Here is a 12392-nt window from a genome sequence, read left to right on the forward strand (position 1 = left end):
TAATTTTCATCAATCTTTTACCTTTGTGCATATGTCTAGCTCACAAGAATTAAGAAAATTGCATTGATGAAGATGTGTTGTACAATCATATGATCATACTCTTAATTTGGTTCACACCATTTATCAATCTGCTATCTTGGTTTGGATTTTGGAAGCATACATTGAATGCACTATGCATTATAATTTGGATTTTAGAAGTTATGCAGAGCAGATTGGGAAGTTTATTTTTTGTCTGTGTAATGACTTTCCTCAAATAAGCAAAGGGAAAGTATGTATCCAAATAATTTAAGTAATCATGTACTTATTGTTCCATGAACCTACTTATGTTCGTTCTTTCTACAAGCACTATATGAGACTTTGTTATCGGTTTCAATTTTCCATACATTATTCCTTGACTTACTGGTATATTTGAATCATATATACTGGAAATGTTTAATTTTGAGAATATTAGTCTTATTGATTAGTATCATGCTAAGGAAATTTGATGACCCTTCCTGCTTTTTTGCAATCAAAATAAGAATCCATCTCTTTTGGTTTGGGTTGGTAAAGAGTTTTTTTTTTAATGTTTAACATTATAAAATGGTGATTTCATCAAGTTGCATCATGTGTACTGTTTTCGGTGGCTTAGTTTATAGTTTTGGCTTTTAGAATTTTGACCATGTCTATCACTTTTGTATAAAATCAATGAAAATTATCCATCATTCGTCCGTGTTAGCAGTTCATAGGGGTCTAATCGACCTTAGCTGGGCTGTAGATGTTAGAAGCTTGGAACTCAAATTGACATTTGAGGCTCAAAGCTTGTTTTTTGCTCAATTGAGTTTCACTTTTAAAGCTTGGAAGCAAATTCAAGATCGAACCACTAGAGCTTGTTGATAAAGCTTGTTTACCTACATAATAAGCTTGCTTGATTCCCATGCACAACATTAAACTTGGTTTTTGAAGTTCAAATTGATAATTTTCAGTACTAATTTAAAATAATATATATATGTACAAAATGATTTATTAGGTTCATGAGTTATTCAAGTCTACTAATAGGATACTTGATTTGGCTCTTTCTATAGCTTGAACTGGAAAATGACCAAGTTTCAATTCATATATGAGTTAATCCTTTCGTTAATCTATGCATCACTTTGTTGTTTATGGAGTTTTAGCTTCTGGTGTAAAGGTAGCGATGAGTGGCTAATCGACTACGTACTATGTTGGTCAGTTTTAGTTGGGTTGAGTGTGATTGTTTGATATGAGCACGTATCCAACGCATATATCTTCGACCTTTTAAAAGTTTTTTGAGGTATTTGGCGGGTTTTGGAGCATTACATTCTCATACACATATTTGAATGTCATATCTATGTTTATATACATGTCATGTAGATATTTTGAAACAAGAGCTCAAACAACATTTTATACAAGATTATTCTCAGGCTATAGGGTATGATTATTGGGAAACCTTTAGTTCATTAGTAAAGGCCGATACTATTTGAACGGTTGTAGCCGTGGCTGTTCCGAACGGTTGGAAGTTGCAGCAAGTTGATGTAAACAACACTTTGTTGAACATGAATTTATCCGAGAAGATTTATATCTCATCCTCCAGGTTCCGATGTGGTGACTAATGATGGGAGTCCGTTACTTTTCCGTTTGCATCAAGCACCACAAGTGTGGTTTGATAAGCTTCGGACGTTTCGGTTAATATTTAAACTGAAAAATGATGGGTTGGAGTTTAATTTTCGTAGTTTTAAATTAAGAGGACTTAAATAATAATTTAACCTGAAAATAGAGGATGATACACTTCATTTCAACTTTTTTCCAGTGGAACTTTTCATTCTCCCTCGGTGTTTTATTCTAGATATGTTGTTTTTTGGCAAATTTTGAATCTCACATTGGTTTTGTATAAAGATGAGGGGAAATTCTTTTGTTATAAATAGAGTCATCCTCCTCTTTAGTTTAGTATCCCACAAATATAAGCCTTATTCTATATTAAAGGCTATTTGTACTCTTTATCTCCCTTTGTAATATTTCCTCTATTAGTAAAATATTATTTTAGTAGTGTTCGAGGAATTAGGCATAATTTTGGCCTAACCTGGTTAAATTTTGATGTTCTCTTTTATCTCTATTTAATAGTTATTGTCGGGTATAGTTGTTGTTAATTATTGTCCTACTAAAATTACTTGTCTTGGTAGTTTTGTCTAAGGAGAGTGGGTTTTAAGAGGGACCATTGTGACCCCTCCACACTTTCTTGAGAATATACATTGGGGTGATTTTTAGTATAATCGTTTTCACACTAGTCACCTAGATAATAGTTTTCAAGGTGAATTTGTTATTATTGGTGGATATTAACTCGAATTCTATAACAATTGGCATCAGAGCTCTTGGTTTATTTTAGTATGCTCTGTGGTTGCGGCTTAGGCTGATCTTCCACATCAGAAAAAAATTTCCTTAGGCTAATTGGCATTCTGCATTGACAACAATTAAATAGAATTTGTAGCAGAAATGGCAGACGACACAAAAACATCCACATCGTCGTCAACAACTTCTTCATCTTCAATTTTGGCAAGAAATGCTGTAACAAATGTTAGATTTGCAGTGGAGATTTTTGATGGCACCGGTCATTTTGGCATGTGGCAAAGTGAGGTTATAGATGCCCTATTTCAGTAGGGTCTAGACATTGCTATTGAAGGAGAGAAACCAGATGATGTTGAGGAGAAAGAATGGAAGATGATCAATAGATTGTCATGTGTTACTATTTGATCGTGTCTTTCTAGAGAGCAGAAGTATGCATTTTCTAAGGAAACTTCTGCAAGTAAATTGTGGAAGGCACTGGAGGAGAAATTTTTGAAGAAAAGCAGTCAGAACAATCTCTACATGAAAAAAAGATTGTTCTACTTCAACTATGTACCAAATACCACTATGAATGATCACATTACTAGCTTTAATCAGCTGGTGACTGATTTGATGAATATGAACGTGAATTTTGAAGACGAAGATCTGGCTCTGATGTTGATGGGATCACTTCCTGATGAGTTTGAGTATCTTGAAACTACTCTACTTCATGGGAAGGTTGATGTGTCTTTTAGTGAAGTAGCAGCTGCCTTGTATAGTTATGAATTGAGAAAGAAAGACAAACAAGAAAACACAAGTGTCGAAGCAGAAGCTTTTGTTGTTAGAGGCCGTTCGAAGAGTCAAAATAAAGGAAAGAGAGGGAGATCGAAGTCAAAGTCCAGATTGAGCAAAGATGAATGTGCCTTTTTGTCAAGAAAAAGGGCACTGGAAGAAAGAATGTCTCAGGCTAAAGATTAAAGGCAAGCCTGAAAGGGGAAAGGCTGTCTCAGAGTCAAATGTGGTCGAGTATGATGATGCATATTCAGATTTCGCATTCGCTGCTACGCCATCAACCAGTTGTTCCAGTTCATGGTTGTTAGATTCAGCTTGTAGCCACCATATGACCCCAATAGAGAATGGATCTTTGATTTTAAAGAATTAAAAGGTGGAATTGTCTACACAGTAAATAATTCCCCTCTTGACACACTTGAGATTAGTTCAATTCGCTTGAGGAATCAGGATGAATCAATCAGAACCTTAACATGTGTCCATTATGTACCAGATTTAATGAGAAATCTCATATCTGTGGGAACCTTAGAGTCAAAAGGTTTAGAAATGAGGGCAAAAAATAGGATTATAAGGATTATCTCTGGTGCACTGGTGATAATGAAGGGAATCCAGAAAAGAAACAATGCATACTACTTTCTGGGTAGTACAATTGTTGGGATAGCAGCAGTGGCAGCTTCTACTGATGAATAGGAGTCAGAAGCAACCAGGTTATGGCATATGCGCTTGGGGCATGTTGGTGAAAAATCCTTGAAATTACTGATAGATCAAGGATTATTGAAGGGTGCTCGGGCTTGCAAATTAGTTTTTTGTGAGCATTGCATCAAAGGGAAGAAGACGAGGGTGAAATTTGGAACAACAATCCATGATACTAAAGGTATTTTGGATTATGTTAATTCAGATGTATGGGGGCCTTCCAAGACAACTTCATTAGGAGGAACACACTATTATGTCACCTTTGTTGATGATTTTTCCCGGAGAGTTTGGGTGTATACAATAAAGACAAAGGATGAGGTGCTAGGATTTCTCCTTAAATGGAAAAAGATGGTGGAAACTCAAACAGGCAGAAAAATCAAACGTCTCCGTACAGACAATGGTGGAGAGTACAAAAATGATTCATTTCTGAAAGTCTGTGAAGAAGAAGATATTGTCAGGCACTTCACTGTCAGATATACACCACAACAGAATGGGGTGGCAGAGTATATGAATCGGACATTAGTGGAGAAGGTTCGATGTATGTTGTCTAATGCTGGGTTAGGCAAAGAATTTTGGGCTGAGGCTTTGGTCTATGTTTGTTACCTTGTCAACCGCTTACCATCGACTGCTATTAGTGGTAAAACACCATTAGAGAAATGGAATAGAGAACCTGCTACAGATTATGATTCCTTACATGTGTTTGGTTACACTGCATATTATCATGTTAAGGAGTCAAAGCTGGATCCAAGAGCAAAGAAGGCGATCTTTATGGGGATCACCTATGGTGTGAAAGGCTATCATCTTTGGTGTCCAGAAACAAAGAAAATAATCTTCAGCATGGATGTTACCTTTGATGAACTACCATATTGAGAAAGGTGACTTCAGAAAAATTAGAGCAGACAGATGGAACTCCCAAACAGGTGGAGTTTGAAGCAAGAAGAATTGTCCTAGCCAGTAAAGAAACTGATGTTGACTCTCTTATAGTAAAAGAAGAGTCAGATGAAGAAGAGGTTCAGACCCAAGAACCTCCACAGCAACATGAATCAATTGCACTCAGAAAGGGAAAGAGGACCATTAGACAACCTGCTCGTTATGTTGATATGGTCTCTTTTGCATCACCAATTGCAATTGATGGCGTTCCTGCCACTTTTAATGAAGCAGTCCAAAGTTCATAACATAAAAAGTGGAGGATTGCCATGAATGAAGAAATATAATCCCTTCAAAAGAATCAGACGTGCAAACTAGTTAGTCTTCCGAAGGGAAAGAAGACAATTGGGTGCAAGTGTGTATATGCAAAGAAATATGGATTTCCTGACAAGAATATCATCCGCTACAAAGCAAGATTGGTGGCTAAAGGCTACGCTCAAACGGAGGGAGTTGATTATAATGAAGTATTTTCTCCAGTTGTAAAACATTCCTCCATCAGAATTTTGTTGGCTTTGGTAGCGCAGTTGGATTTGGAACTAGTTCAGATGGATATAAAAACTGTATTTTTACATGGAGACTTGGATGAGGAAATCTACATGACTTAGCCAGATGGATTTAAAGTTGTTGAAAAAGAAGAGATGGTGTGCAAATTAGAAAAATCGTTGTACGGATTGAAGTAATCTCCAAGGTAGTGGTACAAGCGATTTGATAAGTTTATGATAGGGCAAAAGTACACAAGAAGCAAATATGATCATTGTGTGTATTTACGCAAGCTACAAGACGGATCCTATATATATCTTCTTCTTTAAGTTGATGATATGCTGATAGCTTCCAGGAGTCAGACAAAAATTGCGAAACTAAAGACTCAATTGAACATGAAGTTTGAGATGAAGGATTTTGGTGAAGCGAAGAAGATTCTAGGCATGGAGATATCAAAGGATAATAAATTGGGGAGGCTTTGTTTGTCTCAGAAAGAATATATGAGGAATGTACTAAATGTTTTTGGCATGAATGAGAAGTCAAAACCAGTTAGTACACCTCTTGCTCCTCATTTCAAGCTTGGTGCATCCATGTCACCTAAGGATGATGCAGAATGGGAATACATGTCAAAGGTTTTGTATGCAAGTGTTGTTGGTAGCTTGATGTATGTAATGGTGTGTACGAGACCCGATATTTTACAGGCAGTTAGGGTTGTGAGCAGGTATATGCATGATCCTGGAAAGGAGCATTGGCAAGCTGTGAAATGGATTATGCGGTATATTCTGAACACCGTAGATGTTGGTTTGCTCTTTCAGCAGGACAAACAAGATGGTCAATGTGTAGTTGGGTATTGTGATTCAGACTATGCAGTTGATTTGGACAAGCGTCGATCAACTACTAGTTATGTGTTTACATTTGCTAAAGTATCAGTCAGTTGGAAGTCCACCTTACAGTCAACAGTGGCTTTGTTTACTATAGAGGCAGAGTATAAGGCAGTTACAAAGGCTGTGAAGGAGGCAATTTGGCTTCAAGGGTTGCTTGGTGAATTGGGAATGGAACAGAAGCACATCAAAGTGCACTGTGACAGTCAGAGTGTTATTCATTTAGTAAATAACCAGGTTTACCATGCAAGGACGAAGCATATCGATGTTCGATGTCACTTTGTACGCGAGATTCTAGAAGAAGGTGGAGTCATAATCCAGAAGGTTCGGACCACTGAGAATCATGCTGATATGTTGACAAAATTGGTAACTACGGTCAAGTTTAAACATTGTTTAGACTTGGTCAATATTGTTACAAATTGAAAGATGAATTTGCAGACATTGCTGAAGATTTGATTTTTTGAGAGATGTGTGTGGAATTTGCCAAGGTGGAGATTTGTTGGTTTTTTGGCAAATTTTGAATCCCACATTGGTTTTGTATAAAGAGGAGGGGAAATTCTTTTGTTATAAATAGAGTTACTCATCCTTAGTTTAGTATCCCACAAATATAAGCCTTATTCTATATTAAAGGCTATTTGTACTCTTTCTCTCTCTTTGTAATTTTTCCTTTATTAGTGAAATATTATTTTAGTAGTGTTCGAGGACGTAGGCATAATTTTGGCCTAACATTGTTAAATTTTGGTATTCACTTTTATGTCTATTTAATAGCTATTGTCGGGTATAGTTATTGTTAATTATTGTCCTATTAAAATTACTTGTCTTGGTAGTTTTGTCTAAGGAGAGTGGGTTTTAAGAGGGACCATTGTGACCCCTCCACTCTTTCCTGGGAATCTACCTTGGGGTGATTTTTAGTACAATTGTTTTCACACTAGTCACCTAGATAATAGTTTTCAAGGTGAATTTATTATTATTGGTGGATATTAACCCGAATTCCACAACAAGATCCTCTCTAATCTTGTAAATTTCCACATTTGATGCCATTCGGGTAAACTTAGCATGTGTTTCAGCATTCATACGTGCCACTCGCTCCTCTTTCAACTGTCGTTTGAACCTTGCGATTGACTTCTTTATCTTTAACTCAGCCAAAGGAAATACCATTATTCATTAAATCATGCTTATAGTTTCATTAATAAACTATGCATGCTAACAACAATTTATAAAAATGAGATATAAAAACAAATAAAATACATATCATCAAATTAACAAATACCATCATATTAATTCGCCTAATATGATCTTCATGTGATTTTTCCACCAGCTCCTTATACTCGAGCATTTCTTGTTTGGAGCGACCTTTCTAAGAAACATCCTCTTCATTTTGGTGACATATAGTACCTTTCTCTATCACATGAATTCAGTCACACATCCCTACTTTACACTAAGTTCCCAAAAGAAAAAACTAACCTTAAGTTCAACAAACAATTCATCAAAAATACGACTGTCCACCGTTTTGTACAATGACAGTCAGTGACAGAACTGAACATTATTTATGGGGGCCATTTAAATTTTTTTGATCAAACCAAAAATATTAAAAACGCCTATCTTATTTTTCTTGAGAAAATAGATAACTAAAGGAATAAATTTGATATGGACATGCACTCAAGTCAAATTTCATCTCGTTTATTAACTGGATATTCCTACATTAACTTACTTTACTTGGGGTCATGTTCTATAAACAAAAGATTAACGTTTTCAACCTCAACAACCAGAGACATAGGAGGAGTGTGTGTGTGCATGTGTGTATGTGTAATTTTTTTTAAAGATTAATATTCATGAACCCACATAATAAATATATATATTTAAAATAAAATCATAAATATTTACTGAATTAAAAATATTTTAAAAAATTTTATCTTGAAGAATATGAACAATTCAAAGAAGATGAACAACCAAAGAGACAAAAATACATAATTTTTTACATTTTAAAATAAAAAATGACAAAAGAAAATGAATTTTAATTGTTTTAAATAAATAATATTTAATTTTTTTCCCAAATTCTAGAGTAATATACATTTTTTTAGGCATCAAATTCTTCTTATTAAATAGAGATGTATTATATTTATAATGCAAATATCGTGACTACTCAATCAATTAATAGGTCACTGGAACAATTAAATTTAATAATTTATTATACACGTCTCTTGAGGGGGGTCAAATTTAATATTTTAATATATATTATATGTATATAAATATATATATATATATATATATATATATATATATATATATATATTCTTTTTAACATTTTGGGGGAGCCACGACCCTCACTAGTCTTAAGGGTGTCCGCCTCTGCTTTCTCAAACAAGAAAAAAACCTTATTTTATCTTTTTTAATGAAGAGTTGGACTGTTAAGTACTTCACTGTCCCCAAATAATTTTCTTCCATGGATACTTGGAAGTTAAACATCAAGTTCCATGCCTTCCTTAGAGAAGAAATTACAAGTGATGAAAGGATACCACAACAAACTGCTTTTAAACACTTGTGACCAAGACCATTAAAAAAATCAGTAGATAAAGTATGCGCACTTAAACCAGCATAGAAAACAATAACCAACAACTCCCTATAATCAGTGGTAAGTACCATATGGTGCGCCAATACTTCAAATTGTGCAGCATCAATACTTTTATATTGAGATTCTTTGTTGTGTTGAATGAGCAAGCCACCAAAAAAAAAATCTCTGATCAATTACCAACGATCAACTTCTAATAACAAGTAGAGCATGATGTCCACTGTCATTGATAGACTAGCCAAGTGCATGATAAAAACAAAGTGGGGGAAAAAACAGAAGTTGAACTGGGAAAGAATAAAATTTCCTCAAGAATCCATGACATCGCAGCACTATCAAGGGTCAACATATCTGGTTTACCAATGATTAAACTCAACAAATGTATATCAGATCCAAATACAGACAATGACAACATGTGAGCAGATTCAATTGCAGAAGAAAATAGCATACCAAAACGAGCAAGAACAGCTTGGAATTAATAGTCTCTATTTTTTTTACAGCAAATGTCAACTTCCTCAAAGCTGTTTGATTTTCCTTAAAAGACAAGATTACCTTGTCTGAAAAGATTAATAAACACGTCATACCTTAGATTACAATCTAAGCAGAATCTGAAGTTTATAAATTATGTTTCCAAATTATATATAAATGTTGTATAATTCCAAACCCTTTTGTCTTCCTTCTCATTTGAAATGAAAAATGAAGACATTGCAAGTTGCAGCTGTTCTTCTCCTGCTCCTGTTTTCTGGTAATTTCATAACATTTATTATCTGATTTTTGTTGAATAATAGAAATGGTTTTTGCGATATTTAATTCATTTGAAAGCAAATAAACTTTTCAGGGCAATCTCTGGCACATACGGTAACATTTTATGTACACAACAAGTGTCCCTTTCCTATATGGCCAGCAACGGCCCCAAACACCGGCCATCAGGTGATAGCCAATGGAGGATTCTATCTCCCTCCAGGCCAGACGCAACGGTTTGAGGCACCCTGGTCGTGGAACGGAAGAATTTGGGCTCGGACGGGTTGCAAGTTCGACTCTAATTGGCAACCGGCTTGTGAAACTGGGGACTGCGATGGAAGGCTCCAATGCAATGGACTAATAGGAATGCCTCCTGCCACTTTAATCCAAGTTGCACTTCAAGGTGATAAAGACAAGCCAAATTTCTACGATGTTAGCCTGGTCGACGGCTACAACCTTCCCGTTTCGGTCGGTACACGACCTTTTTCGACCAAATGCGCCATCGGAGGCTGCTCGAAAAACCTGAACAACTTGTGCCCTCAAGAGCTTCAAGTTGTTAACAAAAATGGGGAAGTTATTGCTTGCAAAAGTGCTTGCTAGGCGTTCAACGTCGACTCGTTTTGTTGCAGAAACAAGTACGGGACACCAGAAAAGTGCAAGCCGAGCTTGTATTCGAAGATATTTAAGGAAGCTTGCCCTTCTTATTACAGCTATGCCTTTGACACGCCTCCACCATTGGTGAATTGTGCCTCAAAAGAATATGTAATTACTTTCTGTCCTTCAGCTTGGGGGACAGATCAAGCTTCCATTCAGAGTTTTTAAAACATTCACTGTTTTTTCTTGCTGATAATACAAGAATAAGGAAGCTTGCCCTTCTTATTACAGCTTCTCTTGTTATCAAAATAATACAAGGATTAACTTTTACGAAATACAGAATAAGGATTAAATTCTAAGAAGTGCTGAAGTATAAGGATCATTGGCTAAGAAGATCTGTAGATTTTCTCAAACTTGCATCAGATTTAGTATAATGTTTTCCTTATCCATTTATTAACATATCGAAATACGTATAAATATATAAAATCTTACGTGTTGAGTGGGAAATACGCATTGAGCACATACGATGATCGAGTAATAGAGTAATTTTGTAACCTTTTAGAATAGACACGATAACATTTTAGATTAAACCCGCCTCAATATAACATTTTTGGTTAGAACCGAAATTATTTCTAATTGTATAACATTTTATAATAGACAAAATAATATCTTATGTTAAAACCGCTACAAATGAACCTTCGGTTCCCCATTGCATATGTGAAATACCTATTATTATTAACAAGTATCACTTCCTCTGTATGATTGATTGTATGTAATGGGAAATGTTCACTTCCATTAACTTTACATATAGCAAATTACATTTCATATTTATAAACAACTTAACATAGACTTCACTTGAACACACTAAACCGTATCAGATTTCAATACCATGTAAGCTTTCACCTGCAATTCTTTTTATTACAAGACAGCAGTTATACGATCATGAATCCGACCACTTTTATTCATGATGCTGGGATGCCTGAAGTAGGCCATCTCGAATCTGGGTGGCAATGTCTCGAACAGCACCGGGTCCGTGGGGGATGAACACCGATGAAGATTTGGAGGCAGCACCAATTTCTTTCATGGTATCAAAATACTGAGTAATAAGGACCATATCCAAAACATCCTTAGCCGTTGTCCCTGGAACATTGACTGAGAATCCAAGCACACTGTCCCTTAGACCATCGACGATGGCCTGTCGTTGCCTCGCGATCCCCATGCCCGACAGATACTTCGACTCGGCCTCTCCCTCTGCTCTTTTTATCTGTATAATCTTCTCCGCCTCTGCTTTCTCGTTTGCTGCAACTCTCATCCTAGCAGCTGTGGGAAAACAATGAGAAAATCTGATCAAATTCGGGAAATAAAAGGTCGGACCGGAGATCGAACCGGACGGATTACTGTGATAAAACTCACCGGCATTAATTTCGTTCATGGCCCTTTTGACATGTTCATCTGGTTCTATATCAACAATGAGAGTCTGGACAATCTCATATCCATAAGCAGACATAGCCTATTAAATCACAATGAAAATCAATAGGGCTGTACAGTAAGAAGTTCGAGCTTGATTTGGCATACGAATCAAAAACTGTTTTGAGTTCGATCAATTACCTTTTCGAGCTCATCTTCGACGGCTTTAGCAATATCGTTCTTTTGCTCAAAAGCATCGTCCAGATCCAGCTTTGGAACGCTTGCCCTGATAACTACGTAGAGAAGAAAAATTTTGAGTCTCTTAAGGTACCATTTGGCAACAAAGGAAGGATATTAAATTAAACACAAGTTGTTTGTGACACCATCAAAGACATAGGCTTGAATTTGTGTCCTGGGGTTGCTAAGTTTGTAGAAAGCATCATTTGCCTTCTCAGCCAAGGCACGGTATTGTACCGACGCAACGACGTTGACGAACACATTGTCCTGCACCAACGATATTTCGAGTCGAAAACATTAGTACAATAGGGACTGTTTTCTGGTTTTTTAATGAACAAGGATCAAACCTTAGTCTTGGTCTCGCAACGAACATCGAGCTGCTGTAACCGGAGGGTGAGATGACCTGCGAGTTGGCTCCCAAGGCACCAAGGCAAGCAATGGCATCCCGGCTCTAGTACGTCATCGAACTTTCCGAATCTTTCCTTTATGGCCACCGTAGATTGGTCTACTTGGACACAACAGAAGAGGTTGCCCATCCTCTTTCTCTTCTTCAATCTTTATGTTACTCTGTGGACAAACAACATCAACAGAAATTTAGCAACAACATAAGAAACCCACAAAAACCAGAAACACACACATGTAGCATGCTGTCTCAAGTTTCTTACCCTTTTCTATGATTATGTCTGAAAACAAATGGTTACTTGGGTGTACATTGGACTATAACAAGGATGACATATAAATAATGCCCACGCAAGCCATTTTCA

The 12392-nt window shown here is 36.2% G+C and overlaps 2 protein-coding genes across 2 annotated transcripts; one reads left to right on the top strand and one right to left on the bottom strand.

Annotated features, from left to right (window-relative positions):
* The first annotated feature begins 9312 nt into the window (after nucleotides 1-9312).
* LOC120159400 (thaumatin-like protein) lies at nucleotides 9313-10037 on the top strand. The gene is made up of 2 exons (XM_039169990.1): nucleotides 9313-9394; nucleotides 9488-10037. The coding sequence occupies exons 1-2, from the start codon at nucleotides 9346-9348 to the stop codon at nucleotides 9988-9990; spliced, it is 552 nt and encodes a 183-aa protein (XP_039025921.1). The 5' UTR covers nucleotides 9313-9345; the 3' UTR covers nucleotides 9991-10037.
* Nucleotides 10038-10757: 720 nt separating this feature from the next.
* Nucleotides 10758-12392, bottom strand: LOC120159467 (hypersensitive-induced response protein 1-like). Its single transcript, XM_039170062.1, has 6 exons — nucleotides 12294-12392; nucleotides 11976-12195; nucleotides 11775-11895; nucleotides 11593-11684; nucleotides 11398-11494; nucleotides 10758-11304 (listed from the first exon to the last, which is right to left on the bottom strand). The coding sequence occupies exons 2-6, from the start codon at nucleotides 12162-12164 to the stop codon at nucleotides 10943-10945; spliced, it is 861 nt and encodes a 286-aa protein (XP_039025993.1). The 5' UTR covers nucleotides 12165-12195; nucleotides 12294-12392; the 3' UTR covers nucleotides 10758-10942.

Source organism: Hibiscus syriacus, unplaced genomic scaffold (assembly GCF_006381635.1).
Source record: "Hibiscus syriacus cultivar Baekdansim isolate YM2019G1 unplaced genomic scaffold, ASM638163v2 tig00111366_pilon, whole genome shotgun sequence".
Taxonomy (NCBI): domain Eukaryota; kingdom Viridiplantae; phylum Streptophyta; class Magnoliopsida; order Malvales; family Malvaceae; genus Hibiscus; species Hibiscus syriacus.

Coding starts and splice junctions, on each gene's coding strand:
- LOC120159400 (XM_039169990.1), top strand. CDS start 9,346: ATGAAGACATTGCAAGTTGCAGCTGTTCTTCTCCTGCTCCTGTTTTCT. Junction 9,395..9,487: donor TCTCCTGCTCCTGTTTTCTG/GTAATTTCATAA, acceptor TAAACTTTTCAG/GGCAATCTCTGGCACATACG.
- LOC120159467 (XM_039170062.1), bottom strand. CDS start 12,164: ATGGGCAACCTCTTCTGTTGTGTCCAAGTAGACCAATCTACGGTGGCC. Junction 11,896..11,975: donor GTTGCGAGACCAAGACTAAG/GTTTGATCCTTG, acceptor TCGTTGGTGCAG/GACAATGTGTTCGTCAACGT. Junction 11,495..11,592: donor TCGAAGATGAGCTCGAAAAG/GTAATTGATCGA, acceptor GTGATTTAATAG/GCTATGTCTGCTTATGGATA.